The sequence below is a fragment of the Canis aureus genome, unplaced genomic scaffold (genome assembly GCF_053574225.1).
Source record: "Canis aureus isolate CA01 unplaced genomic scaffold, VMU_Caureus_v.1.0 NW_027326405.1_RagTag, whole genome shotgun sequence".
NCBI classification, from domain to species: Eukaryota; Metazoa; Chordata; class Mammalia; order Carnivora; family Canidae; genus Canis; species Canis aureus.
The window spans coordinates 26409-54079 of NW_027554410.1; the positions used below are offsets into that span (position 1 = coordinate 26409).

A 27671-nucleotide genomic window follows, 5' to 3' on the forward strand; every position below is an offset into this window, starting at 1 on the left:
CACCTGTTCTTTTTAAATCTAATTTGCAAATGGAAACTTACAGTCTGGCTCACAGTGGGATATGAAAGCACATCTGGCTTCTTTTCCTCCTGGGTCCTTTATCTGCTGTAATAAAGCAGCTTTCTCATGCACTCCTGGAGAGGGAGGTGCCTTTCAAGGTGGCACAATAAGCCCTGTTTACCCTGCAGACAGCTCTTAAATCTTTTACTCCCCCTCTGCTCTTGTCACCAGCCTCACAGCTACTCCTTGATTTTGTACTTGATGTCATTTTTTTTTTTTAAAAGCCAACCTTGCGAACCAAGTGAAGTCATTGGCATGAGAAATGGGTCTATTCTAGGTGGTTTTCCATGAGATGTTCTAGGAGATTATCATCGGAAGTATGTGGGGTATCTCTAAAGACTAACCACAGAATTGTAGGGACACCCTGCAGATCACATGTTTGTTTTATCGGATCACCATTTCTCAGATTCCCTTGAGCCATTGTCCTTAGCAAAACAGAACTTGCCTTAGCTTGAAATTGCTTGTTTTTGCAGCATTTATAGTACTAGCTTCTGAAAACTTTAGGAGGCACAAAGGAGAAGAAAAGAAAGTGATTACTTTTTAAAAGCCAGTTCCTGACTTTTATGGTCCTGGCCCAGGCCTTATTCTGGCGGTGGGAGAAGGCAGGGTCTGTTGCAGTTTACCTTCTTGTTTTGCTGACAGGAAACATGTGGACCTGTAAGGTGTGTTTAATTTTGCTCTAGAGTTCTCGTCGGGCAGTTGTGGTCACCTTTAGATGTCATTTTGCATGGCTGTGGACCACTGGGTCCCGGTGTTGCTCAGCCTGTCCTTGCGCTTTAAAGCTGGGCGCACAGTTTGTGGGTGGTGCCCGTGAGGCGTGAGCGCATGGCCGGTGCCTTTGGGGTTCTGTCTCCACCTGCTCTCAGTGTGACCCACCGACCCACGGGACCTTGGTAAGAGGAGCCGTGTCATACCTCATGGCCGGGCAGTGGTGCCGGCAGAAGGATCTCAAGGCAGCCTGGATGCTGGAAACCCATTTCTGGCCGCATGGTCTCTTGCTTCTCTGTTTTCTTAGAATGGTTATAGTCAGGTCTCTGGGATTTGGTTACTTGCAGTTTTGGATCAGTCAGTGTTTCTTTCCAGTTTCCCTGATTAGAAGCGATTTTATGAAAAGAAACCCTACTTTATGCCCCTTTTGTAGAAGCCCTAGTTCCTACCTAGTAGCAGACAGTGGTGGTATCTATGTTAAAAAATGAGCTTAAAATTTCATTTAAAAAGTTTTTGGATACTATACTTCTGATCCTCCAGGGAAGGGGAAGAAAGTATTAGTTTAAGAGAATAAAAAAGAGTGGTTTTTTAAAGATTTTATTATTTATTTATGAGAGACACAGAATGAGAGATGCAGAGACACAGGCAGAGAGGAGCAGGCTCCCTGCGGGGATCCTAGGATTCCAGGATCACGCCCTGGGCTGAAGGCAGATGCTCAACCACTGAGCCCACCACGTGTTCCTGAAAAACGTGTTCTTTCTTTTGTTAAAATATGCATAACATGACAGAAGTATAGCTTTTATGGAAAGGGAGGCTGTTAACGGGCAGGCGTTTTGGACAAAGTGTGAGTGTGTATGTGCACTGTATCTTGCTATGGTTGGGGTCACTCGCTGAGAATATATTCCTCGGGGCTTGTGGGGGTCCATCTCCCTCTGCTGATAGCAGCCAGTTAGGGCCTGGTTGAGGTTAGCTCTCCTGAGGTAAGGTTCACTAGAATCGTGGGAGGATTGGGGGCTGGGAGTAGTCCCACATCACAGCTAGCTGGTGCAGGGACCGCCACCATGTAGCAGACAGCAGACAACTTGGAGATCCCATATGTCCCACTGACACCTGTGGCGGCGCCGTGTCTGTGGCCGCCACCATCCGCCCCTCTGCAGGAGAGGCAGTCGGGGCACTGCGCGTGGGTCTGGGGAGGGTCTCTGCCACGCACGGAGAGGCCTGTGCTAACAGCCTTCCTCTGTTTGCCTGTAGCAGAGGTGAAGACCCCCAAGCGCCGGCAACCATTCGTCCCTTTTGCTCTGAGGAACCACACGGGCTGCACTTTGTGGTTTGCCACCCTGACCACCACACCCACCAGGTAAGGCACGCCGAATAGGTCACCCTGAGCCGTCTCTGCCACCAAAGGCTCCTGAGTGCCAGCCCAGCACAAGGTGGGCCCCTTCAAGAAGCTCTTAGGATTATAGTTGAATTAATAACTTGCCGTCTTGTTGAAATTTATGACAGAGGTGGAATCTGCAGCCAGAGAAGTAGATCTCAAGTCTGAAATGTCCCAATTATGACCCTGACCCTGGGGTCACATTATGTTTAAGCTAAAAGTCAAGCAAATTAAGGATGTGAGTAGGAAGTGGGAAGGAAAAGTCATCCCATCTTTTCTCCTCCGTTCTCACCACTACCCCCTTTTAAAAGAAGCTGTATGTGGTAGTTAAACCAAACATCCTGCACTTTTCTTCCAAGACAGCTTTGAAAACACCTCCCATATTATCCTCACCAAGAATTATCTTCAAACCTAAAACAGTTCATGGCAGATGGAAGTGGGTGGAGTTTGGAGAACAAAAGAGCATTTACCTGGGCCTAGTGAGGATGTTCTCTATCAGCTGCCTGCCTGCCTAGACCTTGGCTCTACCCTCGGGGTACATGCTGATCTTTCCAGTTTAGGGAATGAGAGGTGCATGAAGTAAATAACAGAATTGGCCAATTTGAAGCCACATTTCTCCTGCTTCCACTAAGTATGGTAATGCCCCTGAGGAGGTGTTTGTTTTTTTTTTTTTAAAGCAGTTTAGGTCTGTTACATTCCAGATAGTAACTTAAAAACTACTTTTTAAAACTCCTGACTGTGTTTACCTGTATTTACGTCCCGATATGTACTGGACTCACTCGCTTGCTGGAGTAAGTGGTGGAGCAGTGTTAGCTTTCAGCTGTTTCTCAAGCTTTACTGAGGCTGTGATTGTCCCAGAGATGACTGCAGTTACCTCTTAGGTCATCCTGGTAGCCAGGCTCCCTGGGCTTCTGATGGGGATTGAGGTCCAGGAGGGGCTTCTGCACCCCCAGCATGGAGCTCCGGGTGAGAGGGAGTTGAGAGAGAAAGACGGCCAAGCTGGTGTTGTGTGATTTGGTTCCAGGGCTGCGCTGTCCCACAGTGGGAGTCCAGGGCTCGTCCCAGAAGGGAATGGAACATTTCTTGATGATGCTCACAATGTTAGTGAGTGGCGGGAAGTTCTCACGGGCGAAGAGATTCCCTTTGAATTCGAAGCAAGAGGAAAGCTAAGACACAGGTAAGGTGTGGTTCATTCTTTTCCTCCCCCCAAAATATACTGGGTAGATCTCTCTATTACAAGAGATTGTCCCTAGTATTTTGCCCTTTCCCTTGCCTTTGTTAATGATTTTAATGTTTGGTTTTGAAAAGCTATTTAGAAAACCAGTGTTTCCTTCTGCTATCTTGGGAATACACTTCTTTCATTAACAGTCCCTTTATTTGACATGAGGGATGATGGCCAGTGTGTTGCCCCTAATTTGAGGGATGTGCAGATGACGACACTCAAGTTCACTCAAGTTGTATACAAGCCTGGTTTTCAGGATGTAGTGGCGACATGGTTTCTTATGTTTTTACTTTATTTGAACGTTACTATGGTTGACACACAATGTTACATTAGTTTCAGGTATACAACATAGTGGTGTGGCAGCTCTACATTATCCTATGTTTGCTGCAAGTGTGACTACTGCCTGTCACCCTGCGGCACTATTACAGTGCCACCGACTGTATTCCTCATGCTGTACCTTTTCTCCTCGTGACTTGCTCACCTCATAACTGGAATGACATGCTATTCTTAAAAGGTTGTCAAAGCATGTTGATTTTGGTTTTAAGATGTGCGTGTGCTACATAGCACTTTCAGCAAGCAGGTGGGTTCAGGCAGCAGGGCCAGTCATGCTAAGAAATTCTGATTCTAAGAGGATAACAGTGACTCATCGAGGGAGACTGCCAGTTGGTCACTGTTGAAACAGCCAGGCAAAGGATTGGACTAAACACGAAAGAAGGTCTGTCTGGTTATGAGAGGTCCTAAAATGCCTTTTTTGCAGACATGTTTAAGGGGAAGGGCAATCCAGTGGATGGCGATAGGGTGAGACACTTGCATGTGAGCCTCCTATCCATTGTCAAGCAGAGCTGAAGTATCAGAGCTCGGCTTCGGCCGTCTGGCCTTATGCTTTCATGACGCTTTAAGTCTTTGTGTGCAAAGCTGCTCCCAAGTGAAACAGCTCTTCCTTGCGCACAGCTCGGACCAGCACACATGATTCTCTAGTGGCCAGCGTCCCGCACTTGTGGGCCTCCCAGTGATTACATAGGAAGAATAGTTTATACAGTCACCGTGCTGGGCACACGTACCTGGAGCCACAACAGAATTTCCAGGGATGAGTGGTAAGCGTGTTCCTGTTCCACAAAGTTCCTGGAGAAGCTAATTATAGAACTGCTGGCTGTATTTCTTCATCAGCACTGCCTCCGTTGCGTCAGGAAGGGTTTGACCTCTTTGTCATTTCCGTTTTAGCATACATGTCTAGTAACCCATTTTAAGTCCCACTGTTCTGCTTGAATTCATCAAAATAAATGCCTTCTCTGGCTTTTCCCTCCTTGGCACACGGTGCCCCACTCCTTCCCTCCCCCTTTCCTGTCAGCCTTAAATCCAGTTCCCCATTTTGGGCTTCTGGCTTGAATTAGGCAAAATCTAAAATAGAATTAAATGTGCAATTTCCTCCTGTTCCTCCCGTTCTGCCCGCTGCCTTCTGCTCCAATTTCAGCCGAGCACTTCAGCCCTAAAGCTCTGAGGGCTTCGTCTCTCATAACCTGTCTGTAGGCGTATAGGACTGAAGCCAAACAACCGAGTGGGGTTCTGAGAGATGTAGGATTTTCAACAAGGGAACCAAGAAGAAAATGTCATTTTATGCATTTCCGAGAGTGTGGTTATATGATGAAATTGCTGGTACAACACTTTTACTGGCCCACTGGAATGCTTTTAGCTGACGTCATTATTTTATAGAGGTGGGGGTGGGGGTGGCGTGCGGAAAGGACCCCGGCATGTGCGCAGGATTTGCAGAGTTTGTACAAAGGGAGGGTAAATGCCAGTCTTGCTCGGGCTTTACAGATCTTGCACGTTTGTTTTAAGTATAACACCCAGTTAAAATATTCTCTTGATTTTTCTTGCATTAGGTAACCACCAAAAGGCTTAGCCAAGGGGATTTTTATATCGTTATATAGTAAATCAGATTTGACTCTTTGCTTCTACTTTCCTTCCCTTTTTAAGATCATGCTTAACATCCTTTCCCCTGTTCTGCCTCATAGACACACCCACGACCTCCGGATTCATCAGCTGCAAGTGAGAGTGAACGGCTGGGAGCAAGTGAGCCCGGTGTCCGTGGACAAAGTGGGGACATTTTTCCGCTATGCAGCACCCGATAAGAATTCATCTTCCTCTACGGTGTGTGGCTCTAAAATTGGTGTTTTAGGGCACAATCTTGCCCCAGCCATGTGCCCTTAAAGCCAGAGACTAGGACACTTCAGCCTGTAACCTCGCTCTGGTGAAATTGTCTTGTTCCTCATTTCCCCTGGCTCTAGGAAGAAGACACAAGATTATTTGGGGTCAGGCATAGGGATTCATAGTTGCTACATAGGTCAGCCACCAGTGGTTAATTTCAGTAGAAAAAAAGATAGAAAATTAGTGTTAACACATACTACCTCACCTGTGCAGACCCATTTCATACTCAGTTGGCCCAATTGGCAGTTTACTAATCTGCCAAACATGTGTTGGCTCTACTTCCGCATATTGTCATGCTTCCTTTGTATACGATATTCTTTATATTTCTTGTAATGCTGTTCCTTGATCCTTCTAGCTCTTGTCTCCAAATTCTGCTTTCTGGCATAAAGACCAATGTCCACTGTTACTCATTTTCTGATCACACACCCTTTCACACACCCTTGCCCTAATGTTACCCCAGCCTGCAGTTAGGGGTTGAGGGCCTACCTGAGGAGAGACGCAGGCGGCCTCCCTGTCTGGAACGCGCAGGTGGAGGCTGGCATCCTGGCTGCTGTAGTGGTCATGGGCGCTCTCACCCACTGCTTAGCCATACTTTGTAGGATTACATTCCTTACTGGGGAGCCAGTGATGCGTCAGAAAGTGCAGATTGGCAAAGACATCGTAGCTTTCCTTGTGTTCCCTTTATTGATGAAAAATATCCTCAGAGAACGCTGTTCCTTCCTCTTCTTCTCTTGGACCCTAAGTTTCGTAGAAAAGGAGACTTTCTTTCCAGATTACGTTCCTGCCTAAATTTATGTCTAGTCATGAAAGGACTAATTCTCCCCAGAGATAGATACCTTTCTGTTGTATTGTTGTGTCATGGAGAAATTCTGTATATTTGGAATGATTGAAAAATCAGTATTACATTTCTCGTATCCTCTAAGATAAGATGTTTTCTTTTCATGGCAGACCATACTTTACTAAGATTATTTATAAATCCTATTCTTACAAGCAAATTACGTTGTCATTGAATTTAATGATGCCTGTAATCTTAGGTCTGTGCTGACTCTGACTTTTGGATTCTTTCTTAGATTGGCAGCCCAAGCAGCAGAACGAATATTATTCATCCGCAGGTTTATGTGAGTATGATTTTCCTGTGTCTACTGAGTATATACACTGCACTTGAACCATACATTGATGTCCTAGTGATCACAGGACTTTATGACCTGTGTGTGATTGGAATTGATCTTTGTCCTTTCCTATTAACAATTTACCTTCCTTTTATAAGAACTTTCAAAGAAATATTTTCACTAACTTGGTATATTAGACTGTTACGGGGAGGAGGAGAAAATGCAAATGTTGTGGTCCAGGTTTCCCTTCTCTTATTTCCTTTTTCTTTTCTTTCTTTCTTTCTTTCTTTCTTTTTTTTTTTTTTTTTTTTTTTGAGAAAGAGACAGCATGCGAGTATGTGGGGGGAGGGGTGAAGTGGGGAGGGACAGAGGGTGAGGGGGAGAGAGCATCTTAAGCAGGCTCCACACCTAGTGCGGAGCCCAAAGCAGGGCTTGATCTCACAACCTGGAGATCAAGACCTGAACCAAAATTGAGAGTTGGACGCTAAACTGTCTGAGCCACCCAGGCTCCCCCGTTTTTTCTTTTAAGTTAAAATATAAATGAACCCTATGCAGCTATGTGCATTTCCTGGATTTTGGTCCCAAGATTGTAAAAGTAAATAAGAATGAAAAATAGTAAGTTTTATTTCCATTTAGCTTTAGAAACCTCATCAGAGGATGATATTAAAAAACTGTCTTCAGAATTTTGCTTATAGTTTCTTCTTTCTGATGGTAGTAAGTTTTGAAATGTGAGATTTTTAAGTCAGCTTAGAGACAGCAGTGTCAAGATTTAAAATCATTCTTGGGCTTTGGCTCTCTTGGGGATTTACTAGGCTAGGTCAGTGGGAGCTTTGATATTTGTGCTGGGATTGTGTCCCTCTAAATACCCTCCAGAAAATGACAGTTTGCCTTTTCACTGGGATTTCATGGACGTCTTGATTCAAAACGAGCTCTTCGTTTTATTGTGCATTAGGTCGGTTTCCACATACTGTTTGTTTTAATAAAAATGTTGGTAGTAGGAAAAGCTTGGATGTGGTGTCATTTGTTTCTCCAATAAAAACAGCATTGTCAGTATGTTCTGAACACATTCAAAGAATGATAATTGCAGAAACCTTCTCTTTGGAGTACCTGATGTGGAGTTTGATACTTAAAAAACAAAAAAAAACTTCCCTGGCATTTGCTAGTAGAATGAAACGTGTGTTGAATGTCTGAATGAACATGTGGAAACAGAAAGTAGTGGCTGTAGCCCAAGACCAAAAATAAATTATTTCCCTCCACTCTGTTAAGTTTTGGAGCCTCGGTGTCCTGTTTGTGAAAGAGCAATTACTGAACAAAGCTGAAAAAGTTGCAGAGAAAGAGAAGTTTGATTTTTAAAGTCCTTTGAAAAACAAATGTTGTTTTTTCTGCAGGCGTGTCAACGAGCGGTGTATGGGTCTAGAGAGTAATTTTTATGACATTTAGGGGGAAAAAGTAATTATTGTTCCTGTGAAAGGCATACCAGTACAGACAGCTCTTTCTTACACACTCTCTGGATTTTACAAAGACAAGTTCTAACCTCAGAAGACTTCCTTCTGTTTTTCTGTGTGTGTTGGGCAGTATCCAGCCCATTGTTAGCGTTCAAGGAGTGTTTCTCACTTTAATGTTAATCTGGGAGAGAAATACCACAGAAGGTAAATCATTTTATGTTCTGCAAAGTCCTACCCCAGTGTTTCTAAACGTTTAGTTGCTTTGGATGATCTTTATTCCCCTCCAGTAGAGTTGAAAACAAGCCTCGTTCACAGTTTCCATATAAGGGCTGATGTGTAGGAACCCAAGGGCATTGTGAATGAAGGGTAATTTCCAGCAGACAGTTTCTTATCAAATTGCAGGAAGTTTGGAAGATTTAATAGGTTATTATGGGTCTTAGTTACTTTATAATGTGTCTAGAGGCCTAAGACTGATTTTTCTTTGTGACACATTTTGTGATACCACATCTGAGTAGAGTATCTGTTTTTCTAGAAATGTTTAGAATTGGCTGTTTTAACAGTGTGTATCTATAGCATATTCACTTCTATTAAAGATGAATGGTTTTAGGGCTTAATGACTAATTTCACTGAAGGGTTCTAGTAATAATAAGATGCTTTTGATTTAGGCACTCTGGTTGGTATTGTTGTATTTTGTGTGTTTTTTCAAGAGCACAGCTATGACACTTTTATTCCTGTGTTTTTTGCAGTTCTCTTCACTCCCACCTGTCCGGGTGGTTTTTGCTGTGACAATGGAGGGCAGTGCTCGGAAAGTAATCACTGTCCGATCTGCCCTCATTGTGAAGAACAGGCTTGAGACACCAATGGAACTAAGACTGGATAGCCCATCAGCTCCAGACAGTGAGTTTTGCCATGGTCTTCCTTTATCTTGAGAGGGTCAAACTTTTGGGTGGAAGACCATTCCCTAAAGATGCTGACCCTTTTTTCTGTGGCAGAGCCTGTGGTGCTTCCCGCGATCATGCCCGGGGATTCATTTGCTGTACCTTTACATCTCACTTCTTGGCGGCTACAGGCCCAGCCTAAAGGATTGGGTGTATTTTTCTGTAAGGCTCCTATTCACTGGACCAATGTAGTGAAGGCTGCAGAGGTTAGCAGCAGCAAACGAGAATGCCACTCTATGGACTTGGACAAAAGCCGATTCTTCAGGTATGCACAACACTGCAATGGCGTGTAAATTTTCCTTTTTAAAAAGATATTCATTCTCTCTCTGAGGACTCTTAGTGATTCAGTTGTGCTCGTTTAAAACCCTAAAGTTCTTATTCCTTAAGTTCTTATGTTAGAGCTTATAAGGCTTCGAGGGTTAATCTTTGGTGGGTATGCGACTGTTGCTTATCATCTGATATTTATGGGAGAAGCAACCAGCAAGCACACTACTCACAAGATAAGAAACTTGTATGTGTGCATCAGCATAAAAAGAGGACATGCAGAGAGGGAAGTAAAAAGTATTAGCCAGTACCTATTTCTAAATTGAGACTCAGAATCTTGGGGGTGGAAGTTTTTCAAATGACAGATTTCAAAGGAATTTGGAGGAAGGCTCATGCACCTAGTACTGACTTGCCTTGGGGACCTTAACAAAATTATCTAATCATTGAGACTCTTGTTTTCCCCTTCTGAAGCATATAGGTAGTACATTTCTAGATTCAATGTTGGAAAAAACACTGGATTGGTATTGTTCAATCCTTCTAAACTTAGACTTTAAACTTACTTAGATCAGAGACTATCAGCTTTAGTTTTCTCTTTAGTGAAGACAGGCATTCATTTACTTTAAACTTCTAGAAGAGGTGCAAGAATAATGTAAAGAATTCTAGTATGCCCTTTACCCTGATTGGCCAGTGGTTAATGGACTGAAGGGAGAAATGAATAAATACGCAGCCATAATGGAGTGTTTAACAGTTTCCTATCAATGATTTATAAAAACAAACATCAAAGATTTGAATAGTGCTGTCCATCAGTGTATGTCATAATTGGCATTTATAAAGCACTTTAACAACTCCAGATCGTATACTCACTTCAAGTATATATGGAATAATTATCAAGAGAGACCATCTACTGGGCCATAACACAAAGATCAATAAATATTAAAAGAATTGAAACCATACACAATAAATCTCATCACAATAGGATTAAACTGGGCATCAGTAACAGTAAGATGCCTGTAAAATCCCTAAATATTTGGAAATGAAACATTAGATTTCTAAATAACCCAAGGGTCAAAAAAGAAATCACAAAGGAAATTAAAAATATTTTGAACTGAACAATAATAACAACTAGACATTAAAATGTGGGGGAAGCAGCAAAAGCTGTTCTATAGAGGAATGTATAGGTTTTGTGTTTTGTGGTTTTTTTGAGAAATGTGTAGCTTTTAATGCTCTTATAAGAAAATAAGGAAGATGGAAAATCACTGGTCTAAGCTTCTGCCTTAAGGTAGAAAAGGAAGAGCACATTAAAACAAACAAATAGAGAAAGAACCTGATAAAAGTAAATGTGGAAATCAATGAAATAGAAAACAAACAATAGAGAAAAATTAGCAGTGTCAAGTTGGCCTTTTGAAAAGATTAATAAATTTGATAAATAATAAGATTGATCAAGGAGAAAAGAGAACATACAGATTACTGATAGAAGGAATGAAAAGAGGAGACATTATTATAGATTCTATAGACATTAAAAGGAGACTCTACGAATAATTTTATACAAATTCCACTCTGGAATGACAGATTTCTTAAAAAAGATGATCAAAACTGACCCAATGAAGAAACAGAAAATCCAAATAGTCCAATATCTCTTAAAGAAATTAATTTTTCGGGGATCCCTGGGTGGCACAGCGGTTTAGCGCCTGCCTTTGGCCCAGGGCGTGATCCTGGAGACCCGGTATCGAATCCCACGTCAGGCTCCCGGTGCATGGAGCCTGCTTCTCCCTCTGCCTATGTCTCTGCCTCTCTCTCTCTCTCTGTGTGACTATCATAAATAAATGAAAAAAAAAATAAAAAAAAAAAAAGAAATCAATTTTTCAATAAAAAGCCTTCCCAGAATAAAGACTCTAGGTCCACATGGCTCCACCAGTGAGTTCGCCAGACATTTTAAGAAGAAATAGCACCAGTTCAAGTCTTTTGGAAAGCAGAGCAGGAGGAAACAGTTCCTATTCATTTTATGAGGCCACATATACCTGATACCAAAACTGACATATATATTATTGAATAAAGAGAGAGAGGGAACTATAAACCAATATTTCCCCAAGAGATACAAAAATTCTGTTTTTTTTTTTTTTTTAAGATTTTATTTATTCATGAGAGACACAGAGAGAAAGGCAGAGACACAGGCAGAGGGAGAAGCAGGCTCCATGCAGGGAGCCCAGCGTGGGACTTGATCCCGGGTGTTCAGGATCACGCCCTGGGCTGAAGGCAGTGCTAAACCGCTGAGCCACTGGGGCTGCCCGAGATACAAAAATTCTTAACAAAATATTACCAAATAGAAATCCAGCAAGTGAGGTTTATTTTAGGAATGTAAGATTATATTAACATTTGAAAATTGATAAATGTAACTTCCCATATTAACCCAAAAAGACTAAAAGAAAAAACCCATCAGATTATCTCATTAAATGCCAAACAAACAAACAAACAAACAAACAAAAAAGCACTTGATAAAATTCAACACCCAGTACAGGCAGCTGTACTCGGCAAATGAGGAACCGAAAAGAATTTTTTCAGTTTGTTTAAGGACATCTGTTATAAACCTACAGAAACCTACAGCTACCGTCATACTTAATGGTGAAACCTTAAACTTTTTTTCCTTGAGATTGAGAACCAGCCACTCCATATGATATTGCCATAGTAGTCCTAGCTGTTGCAATAAGGATAAACAGGAAATTGAGAAAGCTTAAAGATCTGAAAAGAACTAAAACAATATATGCAAATGACACATATATATAGAGAACCATAGACTACATAGGAAAATTATGAGGCTTCATAAATTTATCAAGATTTCAGGATTTGAGATCAACCTACAGAAATCAATTGTATTCTTTTTTTTTCTTTTTCTTTCTTTTTTTTTTTTTTTTTTTTTAGGATTTTTATTTATTTGAGAGAGACAGAGATAGTGACAGAAAGAGTACAAGCTAGGAGGAGAGGGAGAAGCAGACTCCCAGCTGAGCAGGAAATCCAACACAGGGTTCCATCCCAGGACTCTGGGGTCATGACCTGATCCAAAGGCAGACGCTCAACTGCCTGAGCCACCCAGGCGCTCCTCAATTGTATTCTTATATTCTAGCCATGAACAATTGGAAATTAAAATAATGCTACTTACAGTAGCATCAAAAATCATAATTACCCAGAACTCAATCTAAGGAATTATGTACCAGTTCTCTATGCCAGAAATGACAAAACCTTGTCAAGAGATAGTAAAGAAAACCCAATAACTAAGTGGAAAGATAACCAAGTTCATGGATTGGAAGACTCGATATTGTTAGGATTTCCATGCTCACTAAATTGATATGAAGATACAACCCAGTTGGCTATCTGCAACCCAATTAGCCATCAACAGGATGATGAATAAATAAAAAGCGGTATATTCATCCATTGGCATGTGGATCAAATTACTGATGCATACAACAGCTCAACTGTATCTTGTAGAAACTCCATGTGACACAAAAAAACCAGACAGAGAGTGGTATATACTGTATTGTTCTATTTACGTGCAGTTCAAGAACAGGTTCAACCAATCTATAAGTGTGGTAAGTGTCAGACAGTGGTTGCGTCTTTGTTGGGAGAGGATATGGACTGGAAAGGGATGGGAGGGTACTTTCTGGAGTGAAAAATTGTATAACTGGTTTTGGGTAGCAGTTAGGTATACATATTTGTCAAAACTCACCAAACTGAACATTTAAAATTATCCATTTTATTGTGATTTAATTATACCTCAGTATATGTGTTTGGATTGAAAATTGCAAATATCTTAACTGAATTACTGAACCATGTTTACATTATGCTTTCTCATACTCCACTAAGAAAAAATTCAAGTTCTTTATTTAGGCCAATGGTTTTTACAGTATTTTGTCTTCATAGGTTTTGTGTGGCCATAAAGAAGGAGAATTACCCGGATTATATGCCCTCAAACATATTTTCTGACAGTGCAAAACAGATCTTCAGACAACCTGGGCATACCATATATCTCCTGCCAACTGTGGTCATCTGCAACTTGCTACCTTGTGAACTTGACTTTTATGTTAAAGGGATGCCAATTAATGGGACTCTGAAACCTGGCAAAGAGGTGGCCCTCCACACAGCTGATACATCCCAGAACATTGAACTGGGTGAGGGTTTAGTCAAAGAATCATTGGGTGGTAATTCTATGGGAATGTCACTAAATGTTTTGTGATCATTTGATAAAGATTTTAGAGAAATTACAGCACATATGATGTGTCAGTAACCCTGCTCAAGGGATTTATTACGGTTAAAAAAAAAAAAAACTTCTTAGACAATTATCAAAAGAAAAAACAACAAATCCAAAAGATATATAGAGGAAGTACTCAACAGAGCCTGTTTTCTTACGTTGCTCATTTGATGTGTGACTATCGGAAGTCATTTCATCTTTTGAAACCATGCTTTATTCCTAGCTGTAAAATGAGCAAAATTGTAGGTCTCTCCTTTTTTCCAGAAGGGAGAAAACGTGTACTCGGCACACACTGTACTCCAGACGTTAAATCAGGTGTTTTCACACGTGATCTCATGTAACCGTTATAGCAGTAGTTGTTTATATCCTGTTTACTGATGAAGAAATTGAGGTTTGGGTTGTTTTATCTAGCAGGTAATTTTCAGCCACAGGGATGAATCAGTCCTAAATTTGCAGCACTTAAGGCAAAGTGAGGAATTTAGAGTTTGGGCAGGACATATGTTGTTTTAAGTCTGTTGTAGACACATTGAAATAATGATGATGGAAGTATTTTTGTTGCTACAGCTGCGTGAGTGACCTCATTGTGTCCTCTCATTCAATCTTCACACAACTCCTGTCACAGGCTGACAGCTGTTGGCCCCATTTTACAGATGAGGAGCCTCAGACTTACTGGACTTAAGCAGTGTGTTCAGCGGTGACGAGTTTACATTTCAGTGAATATATAAATCCTTGAGCTTGATGTAGAAGAGCAAAAACAGTGCAGTGCTAGTGGTCTGTTCTAAGAAAGCAGATCCCTGCTCTGACATTTAAATATGTCTTTAACAAATTTTCCTGGAGCCCTGTAATGTGGACATGTCCCCACCCCCACCCCACCACCACTGCACGCACACACAGCACTCCTCTCTTCCCAGTCACGCTCCATGTGATGGTTACTTTTAATAACCACGCGGCCACACACCTACCAGTATTCTCCTCATTTGGCAGAGGATATACCACGAGGTTAGCTTGCCGCCCAGCACACAGCTGGCAAGGACAGACCGGGAATTGGAATTGGAATTGCCAAGACTGGGTCTTGGGCAGTGGGACTGCAGAAGACCTTACCTGTTAGCCTGTCCTTGCCTTTCCTGGGTTTGAGGTACCTGCCCAGCTCAGGGCCTGTTGAGTAGTAAGCTCATGGGGATCATTGATAGCTTTTTGATATTTTCATCCTTTTGATAATGGAGTTTAAACTCCCGTGTTCCTTCCAGGCCATCTGATTTGCTTCATACTTACTCTTGCCCCAGCTAAAGGAAAATGGCCATTCCAATAAGATTTTTGCCAGTTACATATGTAGTTACTGATTTTTCCAAAAGGAATCCAATTTTGTTTGGCTGTGGGCTATTTTGATAAACTACAGTGAGAACCCAGGCAGACAGTAGCTTGTATCTTCTTTAGGGGTATCACTGGAGAATTTCCCACTCTGTAAAGAATTGCTCATTCCACCGGGAACCCAAAACTACATGGTAAGAATGCGACTCTATGACATCAACCGTCGGCAGCTGAACCTCACCATCCGGATTGTGTGTCGAGCAGAAGGATCCTTAAAGATCTTCATTTCTGCTCCATATTGGTTGATTAACAAAACAGGTATGTACAGAGGCCGCTCAAGTAGGCCTTTGGCGTTGGTCATGGGAATTCAGATTTATTTGCTCAGCCAACCGAATGGAGCCAATGCAAATAGATGACTTCAACAGTCTAAGCTGCTGAAACTCTCCTGCTTCCATAATAAGTGCTTCATCATGGTCAGAACTGTCCTTTCAGACAACAGACTGAGCCCAGCAAATAAATTCAATTTTCACGATTCTCCCCCTTGACAATTTTTCCCTTTACCATCTACATCTGTCTTGCATAGACTGGGTGGGACTGATGTAAGCTGTCCCCCTCCTTCCTAAAGGGTTACCACTGATCTTCAGACAGGACAACGCAAAGACAGATGCTGCAGGTCAGTTTGAGGAACACGAGCTGGCCCGGAGCCTGAGCCCTCTCTTATTCTGCTACGCTGACAAAGAGCAGCCAAACCTGTGAGTACAGTTATTTATGGAAGGGGGAAATAAGCTCCTAGGCGAGGGAAAAAATTAGCAAAGGCTATAGTATATCCGTGTAAGTCGAAATATACTGTAGATAACAATCCTGACTTGGCAGGGGAATAGGACCATGACCTAATGGGATTTTTTCGGATCTAATTTCTGTGTCACTTGATATTGAAAATAAACCATTTGGTGGGTTTATAATGAAAGCTAGTTTTATTTTACATGTTTTGAAGTAGTGCTATTCATAACCCTGCCAATGAGGAGCACCCACGTGTTCCCTTCCTCCACTGCACGGTTTTCCCCTGCGCAGAGCCGTCAGCGGGGCAGCAGAGCTGGCATCCAAGGGGACTTAGCCTGGCCCTTTGGTAAAATGTCTGCCGCGCCAACCCAGCCTAGGTCGTTTTGTGTGAGGTTTTAGAGTCCATCTCTTTTACCCTTAAAATAAATGGCACCACTTCAAGATTCAGAGCACTCGCGTGTTTAAAGGCAGGAAGGAGCAACGGTGGTGAGATTTAGGTGACCTGGCCTTTGTGCATGTGGTAGAAGCATGAATTCCCTTTTGTTCTTGGTTTTGATGTTCTGCTTTTTATAGGAGTCTTCTCATTTGGAGCCTTCCTCAAGGGGAGCGCATCTGATAACGTTCCAGTGCCAACCCCTGCTGCGTAGTTCTTGTGGGCCGCAGCCTTCCTAGGAAGGAGTGGTCTCAGGTTGACTGGGGACTTACTGGACATGGCAGGAGATACAGACAACCAACCATCTGACACAGTGTCACGCCTTTCCTGAGACAATTCTGACAGTTTTAGATCAAGGACTTGACACTGGTGACGCAGCTTGACTTATTTAGGGAACTCACAGTTCACAAAGCATTTCCCCTCGCCCATCACATCCCCGTGGATTAGGCAGGGCAGGAAAGTGTTTTATTTTACAGTGAGGAAACTGAGGTTCCGAACAAACTACCCGTCCTGGGTTATGTGGCTTGTTAGTAGTAGAGCCGGTACACACATTCAGGAGTTCTGTATCCAGGATTCATGACAAGACATTGGCCAACCAGACAGCGCTTCGCCGTTGTAAGAGTACCAGGCCTGAGAAAGAAGGTTGTGCCTTCTGTACATAGTTTCCTGGTGTGCACGGAGTCGTGTGCGCACTTGTCTCATACAGTCAAGTTATTTCATGAATCCTTGAAACACCTGAGATAGTAAAGGATCAGATTCGAATCCTTGTTTCTCAGAGGAATAAAGTATCGTAGTCCTTTCCTCATGATTTATGCCCACAGAATCCTAATGTTTTCTCTGAACGTGTCCAGGTGTAGATGTCCATACATTTCACACATTGAGTAACTGTGGCTGCCTCAAAGGTAAGAGTCTTGACCACTAGCTGATTGCCCTTCTGTGTTGGGGAATCACACGAAAGTGAGGAAGAGTCAGTGTCAGAGTTCTGGTTTTGGGTGATCGTGTTTCCTGATTAGAGCAGATAAGTAAGACTTTCTTACAGATGAATACATATATCTCTGCTTTTCTGCCCCACAGCTGCACGATGAGAATCGGAAGGGGGATTCATCCTGAAGGCATGCCGGGCTGGTGCCAGGGCTTCTCACTGGATGGTGGTAGTGGTGTCCGAGCTTTGAAAGTCATCCAGCAAGGAAACCGCCCAGGGCTGATCTATAACATTGGTGGGTTACATTTGGAGCAGCAGGAGAATCAGAACCATTGGCCGATGACCTCAGGCTTGGAGGAATAAGCTGGCCATACATTTTGGCCTGGCTGCAAGTGGTGATACTCTCATTTGGCATTGGGTCAGGTATCTGTTCTCTGAATGCTAGATTGATATCAACGCAGATCTGTTCTCCTAGGGATCTAAGGAGCCACCTAAACACTGCCCTTTTGAGGTCTGGGGCTCTGTTTAATTTCAGACTCACCTGTGTCAGGAAAGTATCAGTTTGGCTTGAATCCTTGTTTTTCATGGGAATAATAGGAACACTTAGAATGCTTTTCATCCTCCAAGCATTTCCCACGCATTCATTAAAACTTGCAAACCCTAAGAGGGTAAGGAGCATTGTTCTCCTTGAAACTGAAGCAGAGAGGTTAAGTGACTTGCCCAGATGCAAAGGACAAGTCTGGGTCAGAAGTAGGATTATGATTGGGGGGTACACATTTGAAGCAGAAAATGTAATAAAGTGTACTTAGTGGTTATAGTAACTAGAAGCCCCCAAACTAGCTTAACTTCTTGAGGGTGGTGAGGGGAGGGGAGAATGCTGTACCTGTGTACCTCATAGCCATCTGGAATGCTCAAAAGATTCTCTGAAGGGTTAAGGTAAGTTTGATTTAGATGTCTCAGGTTTAAAATGTTAGCAGTACCCCTTTCCTTTAGTATATAATTTCTGAAGCTCTCAAAGCACTGTTGAGGGCTGAATGTTGGAAAACCATCTAGAACCGTGCCTGTGCTGTCCATTGAACCCTCTGATGATGATAGTGTCCCATTCTGCACCGTCCAGCCCAGCAGCACTAGCCACATGTGGCCGCTGAGCACACAGGAGTACATTACTAACAAATACAGCCAGTGTGACTAAAGAATTGAATCCTTTCTTATACTGAAGTTTAATGAATTTAAATAGCCATTCATGATTAATGGCAACTGTAATTGGATGGTGCAGATACAAAGAGTCCTGTTGTAGAAGGAAAAACTGAGGTGGTATCATGTAGCTGTTTACCCTGAATCCCATGGAGGGTCCGAGATATGTTTAAGTATTTGAGGGCTTATTAGCAGGAGTCTCTTCCAAGTCCAGCTTCCTTTTCCTGTTTTTAGAACATGAATTCATATACATTCTCCCTTGACGTGGGCACTGTCTTTAAGGTTGATGTAAGATTTTTAGTAGAGGAAATTAATTCTCTGATCCTCCTGCCAGGGATCATTTTCTTTCTTTCTTTTATTATTACTGTTTGTTTGCCGGGGGTCATTTTCTGTACTGTGTCTTTACATCTGTTTGCTCCACCTCTTGAATAGGCAAAGGCTGCTTCGTGCTGTGTTTGGCTATCTGCTGGGGTATCGGGTCCTTGATATAGTTCCCAAAGAAAGATACCACAGGTTGGCTAGAAGCTGCAGTTGGAAAAAATTGAGGGGAGAAATGGAGCCTGTGTCTTCCAAAGCTGCTGATTTTCGGGAACCACAGAGTTACTGCAGAGGCAAACAGGTCTCTAGTCAGAAATATGCTGTGAGCACGCATATAAATTTTCATTCAAGGAGCATTCATTAAAAGTTATTGTGTATGTCTTTAGGAATGGTACTGTGATAGGGATTTTGTTTTTACACCAAAGAAAGGGATAGGGGGTTAGGCTGAGTTAGGACTTTATAATTCCTAAGGATCATGGGAGCTTGGCATGTATTATCAAGGGAATTTGTGGAATCTCTCACTTAAATATTTTTGAAGAATTAGATAGATGACTAGCTCCCTATCAGGAAAGTTTAAAAGTAAAATCCCGAGATGAAAAGCCAGGGAGACCTTGCCAGTTAGCCTTACATGTAAGTACCTCCAAAATAAAGGATTTTGTACATTTTTATCTTATCAGATACTCATTTATTGGGAGATTGCCACGGCCATATAAATGAAAAAGGAAACTTAAAAAGCCCGTTTTGTTTTTTAAAATTGGGTCTTGATACTGTAGATTCTTTTTGTAGTATCAAATTAAATATATCTTTTGTAGGCAGACTTTGTATTGGTTGAGATCAGCTACCTACAGATATCGATTTCTGACAATGCTTTCCTGTGTGTTGCAGAAAAAAAAATGATAAGGTACTTCTCCCTATTCGGGTATTACTTAGCATTTCTTAGATAACGAATTTCAGGGGTGTGTGTTGTGTGTGTGTGTGATTTGCTCAGTCTTTTACGTATTTTGAAGACTTAGATTAAAGCATCACCAGCTTTTTCAAGCTAGTACAGGTGAATTATGGCCTTAACAGGCTGGAATATTTATAATTGGGGTTCTGTTGGGACACTCAGGACACTTGGTTGCCATGTCCTAAGATCTCTTCTTTTTTTGTGGTTCTCTTGACACTTGCCGACTGCTAAATACAGTCCTTTTATTTGTCTTGTCATGACGTGAGCAAGGGCTGCTGAGGCAGTGTGCCTGGGGTTGAGCCCTAGCTGTGCCACTTACTGACTCTGTGGCCTCGTGCAAGTTCCTTGGCTCTCCAGGTGCCTTAGTTTCCTCCTCTATAAAAAGGAAAGTTTCCTCATCTATGAAAATACTATCTCATAAGGTTGTTAGGAGAATTAAATGTAAAGCCTTTGGGAGAGGCGCAGCCTGCATCAAGGATTCAATAAACATTTTATTATTTCTATCTATAAGTATTTCTATCACTGTATAACCAGAGCTCAGCCTAGTGCCTTGAATACAGTTGCTATATTTATTATCTGAATGAATGAATAATTTATCCCACTGGGTTTGGAATTTTTAAAATTGTTATCAGGGTTTTAAAGATAATTCAGTGCTGTTTTTTCCTTCTTTCTTTCTTGAGATCCAATATTTTGCGATTTCCATCTGATTGATTATGACTTCCTTTCCTTGGTATGTGTTTTGTTTGCTATTCTGTCTTTCCAGGATCTGATAGGTGCTGGAAACTCTTATCTTGTGAATGAATACATCCTATGATGTCTAGCTTTATGTTTCAGCTGGGTTCTTGGGCAATGGGGTAAAAGAAAGTCCTAGGGAAGAATCTGCTATGTTCAGAGCCATTCAGGATCCAGTTAAGTAATCTGAAGTTTCTGTGATATCATGTAAAAGGGGCAAGTTCTCAAGGAGGACATTTGTGTCCCAGATTTAAACAGATACACATTACTTAGATTAGATTATCTCCGTAGTCCATTTCGTAGATGGAAACTACCAGTACTCATGGCTGAACACCTGCCCTTGTGATGCTGTGCCCTTTTGTGAGGAGGCTAGGAATTATGAGGATATTGGTACCACCACTGAGACTTCTTCAGGCTGAAGTGGGCATAAAGAATAAGACTTTGAGAGCAGTTGTTTTCATTCCATCCTTGGAAGGCTTGACAGCACCTCTGGGTGATATGGTTGTTTTCTCAGGGAAACTGAGTAAATTGTGAAGCCTATTGACTTTTGACAGGCACGAATTTTCTTTCTTCTGATTAATTCATGGAAATGGTTCTTATTATTTGCAGGTATTGATGTCAAGAAAGGCCGAGGTCGATATATTGACACTTGTATGGTCATCTTTGCCCCTCGTTACCTGTTAGATAATAAATCATCTCACAAGCTTGCATTTGCACAGAGAGAATTTGCCCGTGGACAGGTAAGTAGTTTACTTTTGAAGAATGACTAGTGTTTATTTAGTAGCATGGAGAGTTTTAACGCCATGGTTTATCTCCCCATCAGCACTGTTAAGTTTTGTGATGTGAATGACCATTTTGGGCTTTTGGTACCCTAACCAGCTTGTGGTAGAGGGCAAGGCTCAGAGTAGGTGGTTACTCAGGAAACATTTGCTGTCTTGACTTGATTTGTTGAGTAAAGCCAGTGATCCTGTGTGTTTCAGGGAACAGCCAATCCTGAAGGTTACATTTCGACCCTTCCTGGTTCCAGTGTGGTGTTCCATTGGCCTCGGAATGACTATGATCAGCTCCTATGTGTCAGATTGATGGATGTTCCCAATTGTATTTGGTCTGGAGGCTTTGAAGTCAATAAGAATAATTCCTTCCATATCAACATGAGGTAATTTCAGAGACTGTATTTAGACAAAAAAGTAGCAGTGTTTGAGGTGCAATAATGTAAACAATGAGCTGTAAATACCATATAAATTAGAAATATCTACAAAGCTATTTATAGTAAATATTAATACTGTCCTTCATGAAATGGACATATATGTTTCTAGCTCGGACAAAGTTCTTAAAACTTGCAGCGATCAGGTAAGTTTGACCGAACATTTTGATGGTATGAATTAGAGGGTGTGTTGACAGTTTTGACCACAGTGCAGGAGCTGTGGGCTGAGGTGATAAATCCAAGGGCAGCAGAGCTCATGATCACCTGCAACTCTGAAAACTCTGTATTTAGATGCTAACATTGTTTATAGATTTTTTTTTTTTTATATTCTTCCACAGTGTACCCTCTTTTCTCACTTGGTGTTATTTTAGTAAATCATCTGGCCTTCTTTGTCCAACCCAGTGACCCTCAGGTTCTTATTAAGAAAAATTTAACAGATTCAGCCTCAACTATCACAGGATGACTTTCTTCTTTCTGCTTTTATCAAGTGCTTTTTTTTTTTTTTTTTAAGGATTAAAGTTTTCTTTTTTTATTGTGATAAAATACACATACCACATGAGAAAGACAACACAACAGATTATTTTCTGGGCCTCAGACACGTAATATGAAATTTACCACTTTACCATTTTTAAGTTCACTAGGTTAAATGTGTTCATATTATAGGGCAGCCAGCATCCAGAACTCTTTTCATCTTGCAAAATGAAACTCTATACCCATTAACAACTGTGCATCTCACCTTTTCTCTAACCCTGCAGCCACTTATCTACTTTATCTCTAAATTTGGCTCCTCAGGTCCCTAAGATGGAGTGGAGTCATACAGTAGATGTAAGATTCTTAGTAAAAGAAACTATCAGGCAGTCCTGGTGGCTCAGTGATTTAGCGCTGCCTTCAGCCCGGTTGGGGTGTGATCCTGGAGACCTGGGATCGAGTCCCCTGTCAGGCTCCCTGCATGGAGCCTGCTTCTCCCTCTGCCTGTCTCTCTGTCTCTCATGAATAAATAAATAAAATCTTTGATTAAAAAAAAAAAAACTATCTGTGACTCTCCCATGGGATGGTCTTGGCACCCTTGTCAAAAATTATTTGACTCTATATGTGAGAGTTTATTTCTGTGCTCACGCTTCCATCCTCTGTGTGTTTGTCTTTATGTTAATATTGCACTCTTTTTGAATAATACAGCTCTGTAATAAGTTTTGAAATTAGCAAGTGTGACACCTCCGACATTGTTCCTTTTAAGAGTTATTTTGGGGGCTCATGGCTGGCTCAGTTGGTAGAGCATGGGACTCTTAATCTCAGGGTTATAAATTCAAGCCCCATGTTGGGTGTAGGTAGAGATTACTTAAAAATAAAGCCTTTAAAAAAGAAAGATATTATTTTGGCTGTTTAGAATTCCTTGAGATTCTATCAGAAATTCAGAGTAAATTCTTCTGCTGGAAAAAAATACCACTTGGGATTTGGGTAGAACGTGTATTAAGTCTGTAGATCCACACTGGGCAGCATTGCCATCTGAACAACATTAAGTCTTTGGACCTGTGCACATGGGATACCATTCCAGTTATTTGTGACCTGTTTAGTTTCTTTCATTAAATGTCTTGGCAGCTAAAGTCACTGAAATCATTGCTATTTTGATGCATTTAGAAGCAAAATTTAAGGTTTTATATTTTATGGTTAGTTCTCCATTGAGAACACTCTTGTAAAGGAGCAGAATACTGGCTGATTTTAAGAATAGTTGATGCAAGGGGTGCCTAGGTGGCTCAGTCAGTTAAGCGTCTGCCTTGGGCTTAGATCCTAGAGTCCTAGGATCAAATCCCACATCGGGCTCCCTGCTCAGTGGGAAGCCTGCTTCTCCCTCTCCTTCTGCCATCCCCCCCTGCTCATGCTCTCTCTCTCAAATAAATAAAATTTCTTGAAAAAGAATAGATGATGCAAAATAATATCTTTTTTGGCTTTTTAAAACATATTTTCTGAGGGTTGTTTTTTTTTCTTTGTGGTCAGTGGTGTACCCTTCATCATTTCCCTTTGCCCTGGCCCTGATTAGAGTTCATTGCATCTGATAAAGGGGGTTTTGAGCTGTGTCCCTAGGAGTCATCAGGGGTTTTAAGGAGGTGGCTTTAGGGGCTGAGGAAGCCAAGTGGGCAGGGCTTCAGTGCACTCATCCCTGCTTCAACCAAAGCTCTTGTCTGCTAGAATCCCATATCCTCACCAGATTTAATGGGGTGGGGAGGGGAGGAGTTAGTTCTGCAGTGGTTTATGTACTGCTTGGGTGGAGGTTGCCTTGATATGTTGTGTGAGAAGAGGAAGCCAATTCAGAATTAAGCAAAAATTGTTCATGACTACTTCAAGGAAAGAAGGAAGGAAGGAAAGAAAATGTGTGGAGGTGGGAGAAGATGGCTTGTGTACCTTTGTTAATTAACCCTTTGGAGCGGTTTTAGTGCACTAAAGTTACTGAGCACAGACCCACAGCCTCTTTCTCTGCCTTTCCCCAAGTTTTCATTTTGAAATGGTTTAAACCTACAGAAAACTTACGAGTAGTATAAAGAACATTCTTTTATCTTTCACCTGGATTAACTACGCATCAGCATTTTGCTGTGTCCTTGCTGTGCCCATTGCATGGATGCACACTTTTTTTCTGAGCCATTTGAAAGTAAATTGAAGTCATCCTGTTAAAAAATCCATCCATAAAAACTTCGTTTATCCACTTAAAGACAGGGACATTTTTTCTGAGTAAATATACTATTACGCACTGAAGAAATTTAATGTTGGTTTTTTTTCTGATAGTTTTTTCAAATTGATCTCTATACTTAACATAGGGCTCAAACTCACGACTCTGAGATCAAGAATCACATGCTCTGCTGACTGGCCACCCAGGTGCCTTCTGATAAATAGTCTTTTGAAATGTCCTTCATAGAGGCGCCTGGGTGGCATAATCGGTTGGGCATCTGACTCTTGGTTTCAGCTCAGATCGTGATCTTAGAGTCATATGATTGAACCCTGTATCCAACTCCATGCTTAGCATGGAGTCTGCTTGGGATTCTCTGTCTGAAGTAAGTAAATTAAAGAAAAAAAAAAAAGGACAGCCTGGGTGGCTCAGCGATTTAGTGGCACCTTCAGCCCAGGGCGTGATCCCGGGGTCCTGGGATTGAGTCCCACGTCTGGCTCCCTGCATGGAGCCACTTCTCCCTCTGCCTGTGTCTCTGCCTCTTTCTTTCTCTGTCTCACATGAATAAATAAATCAAATCTTAAAAAAAAAAGAAAGAAAGAAAGAAAGAAAGAAAGAATGAAAGAAAGGAAGAAAGAAAGAAAGAAAGAAAGAAAGAAAGAAAGAAAGAAAGAAAGAAAGAAAGAAAGAAAGAAAAGAAAGAAAGGAAAGAAAGAAAAAGAAAAAAAAGAAAGAAAAAGTCCTCCATAGCAATTCCGCTCCCCCTGATTGAGGACCTGGTCACAGATCATCCATTTTATTTGGCAGATAAATCTCATCCACTTTAATCTAGAGTAGTCCTACTTTTCCTTTTATTTATTTTTGCCTTTTTTGACATCGAAATTTTTAAAGATTCCAAGCCAGTCTCTTGTAGAATGTTTTATTTTCTAGATTTTTTCTGAGAGTTTCCTATATGTAGATTTTGGCTAAACATTTTTGGTAAGGATACTACTACTTATGTGGTGTTATGTATTTCCCAGTGGGTCACACAGGAAGCCTGTGCCATCCATTGGTCCCATTATTGATGTTGCTACATTCAGCCATCACTTGACTAGGGTGGTGTCCACCGGGTCTCTCTATTGTAAAGTTACCTTTGATTCTTTGTGGGCAGTAGTAGACCATTGAGGGGATAATTTGAGGCTGTGTGTATTCTGCTCCCCAGAAACCTTTGACCCAGTGGTTTGATGGTTCTTACCTGAATCAGTGATTACATGTACAGTAAATACATCTTCTGCATTTATTAACTGATATTCTTTTGTGAGGAAGAGCTTCCTCATTCTCTCCAGTGATGTACCTATATTTAAATACACATACACACATAAACAAAAAAACTATGATTTACATACTGGTAACTACTTGGATTCTTCGTCATCTTCCCTCATCCTATACTAAAAACCCTGGTTATCAATAACATCCATATATTAGTTCGAACCATGTGAAATTGCTCTTTTTTATGTCAAAGCAACAACATTTACTTATTTGCTATGCTAGCCCTATTACCCAAAACAGACCCACTCAGTAAAATATGTAGGTCTTGTTGTGCAGTGACAATGTGCTGTTCAGAAATTGTTTGGATGAATTTTCTTTTTATTCAGTGATTAACATGGCCAATTTCTAGTTTTTTTAATGTGACCAAAGAGGACACAGTGGTATGTACCTGTTGAGGTCCAGATGAGAAGTCTTTAAGAGAGTGAGCTCTAAGTTTTTTCCTCCACAGTGTGCAGCCTCCTTGTTTCCTTTATTTGCAGAGATACCCTGGGGAAGTGCTTCTTCCTGCGCGTGGAAATTACTCTCCGAGGAGCCACCTATAGGATCTCATTCAGTGACACGGACCAGTTACCCCCTCCTTTCCGAATTGACAACTTTTCTAAGGTATCGACTAGAGTCATGAGCCAGTTGGGCTGTTTCACGTGTGGGAATGTGGAGTATGCACTGCCTTGAAGATAAGGATGAAATACATTTTAAACTTGGGTTGGAAAGAAACTGTATGGGGGTCTCTGCAGCTGGACAACACTAGACATCCTACCCCCAGGAGGTGGTTTCTGCTGGTTGGTTTGATTGCTGCACAGCCTTTGCCCAGAAGGGACTTCTCAGCCCCCCACAATCATTCTGACTAGATTGTTTGGTGGACATGGTGCCCCCTGTAGACATTCTACACAAACAGAGGAGGAATCAGAATCAGATCATCCAATGACAATGGGGATGGGCAGTTTTACTGTTGCCTCCTTACAGTGAACATTTTTTTATAAATCTTCCAAGTAAAGCCAAAATGGTATCAGAAGAGGCTGTTTTTAAATTATGCCTTCGAATAACAACATCTTATAATACGTGACTTCCCATAGCTGAATTCCAGAATTTGTATTCCTTTCTATGTTCAGAGTATATCTATTATAGGGGGTGAGAGTGGAAGAGATGGCCCTGTCCTTTAGTTGTTGGGCTTGGTGCAGCTTGGAAGATGACTAGAAAGGCATTTGAAGAAACCAGAGGATTATGCTTAAGATTGTGGTTATGCCCTATGTAGGATTTGCTTGGGCAGGATCTGGAACTTAAACCTAGGGAGCACTGACTCACTTTCCAGTAACAGCATTCTGAATCAAAGTCCTCTTTATCCTCTCTGCCGTTACATAGGTTCCTGTTGTCTTTACTCAGCACAGTGTAGCGGAACCCAGGCTCCGAACTGAAGTGAAGCCCATGACTTCATTGGACTATGCCTGGGATGAACCCACCCTGCCTCCTTTCATCACGCTGACCGTGAAGGGGGCGGGCTCCTCAGAGCTCAACTGCAACATGAATGACTTCCAGGATAACCGACAACTGTATTATGAAAACTTCATTTACATTGCTGCTACCTATACATTCTCTGGGTAATTCGGAGTTAAACTACTGTTCTTATAAAGCAGAAGGTGCTAATTATTAACTGATTTTAAGTTTTAAGCAGTTCTCAAGAGGCCCAAGGAATGAAGGAAGATTCCTTCCATTCTTTTCCAAATCCTAGGCTCTGGGTCTGTCTTGAAAGGTCTTAGGCTAAACCCTTGTCTTCTGGCTAGATTACATTTATCCAAAGAGGCAAGACTGTTCTTTCTTCAAAGAACTCCCCAATAATCCATCCTAGTATTTAACATTCCTCCCTTAAGATACTATTCTCATATCCTCCGTTCTTCTTGTTTAAGGTGGTATTTTTAGTGTATTTTTTAAACTTCGTGCTATTTTTATCTTTTCTCATTTGAAACTGACTAATCTTTATCATAATTATTCAAACCATCTTCCTGACTCCCCTCTCTCATTGAGAATACTGATAATCACCTATAGCCAACCAGAGTAGGTCAACTTGACAGTAATTCCAGCAACCTTGGAATTATAACTTCCACTGTCCTCTGACTAGCTGTATTTAGAAAACTCAGTTGAAGAAGAGCAAGTTTATTCTGGTTGTGTTGTTAGATTGGTACACAGAGATTCAAAACATTGGGCTTTCAAAACCTAGTCATCTCACCAACATGTTAATACAATTGATCATTCCTATGCCAGTCATGGGGCCAATTTTAAAGTTTACCTGTAGGAACGCCTGAGTGGCTC

The 27671-nt window shown here is 41.6% G+C and overlaps 1 protein-coding gene across 1 annotated transcript in view; it reads left to right on the plus strand.

The window, feature by feature from the left end:
* Nucleotides 1-27671, plus strand: part of LOC144309444 (intermembrane lipid transfer protein VPS13D-like) — a 192002-nt gene that overhangs the window by 24304 nt on the left and 140027 nt on the right. Inside the window, exons 12-25 of the mRNA XM_077890491.1 lie at nt 2020-2125; nt 3168-3320; nt 5378-5513; nt 6641-6688; nt 8871-9021; nt 9117-9327; nt 13239-13486; nt 15001-15192; nt 15500-15626; nt 17162-17304; nt 20809-20939; nt 21180-21355; nt 25847-25970; nt 26727-26962. Of these exons, the coding sequence (XP_077746617.1) occupies nt 2020-2125; nt 3168-3320; nt 5378-5513; nt 6641-6688; nt 8871-9021; nt 9117-9327; nt 13239-13486; nt 15001-15192; nt 15500-15626; nt 17162-17304; nt 20809-20939; nt 21180-21355; nt 25847-25970; nt 26727-26962 (2182 nt within the window). The remainder of the gene's footprint in view (nt 1-2019; nt 2126-3167; nt 3321-5377; nt 5514-6640; nt 6689-8870; nt 9022-9116; nt 9328-13238; nt 13487-15000; nt 15193-15499; nt 15627-17161; nt 17305-20808; nt 20940-21179; nt 21356-25846; nt 25971-26726; nt 26963-27671) is intronic.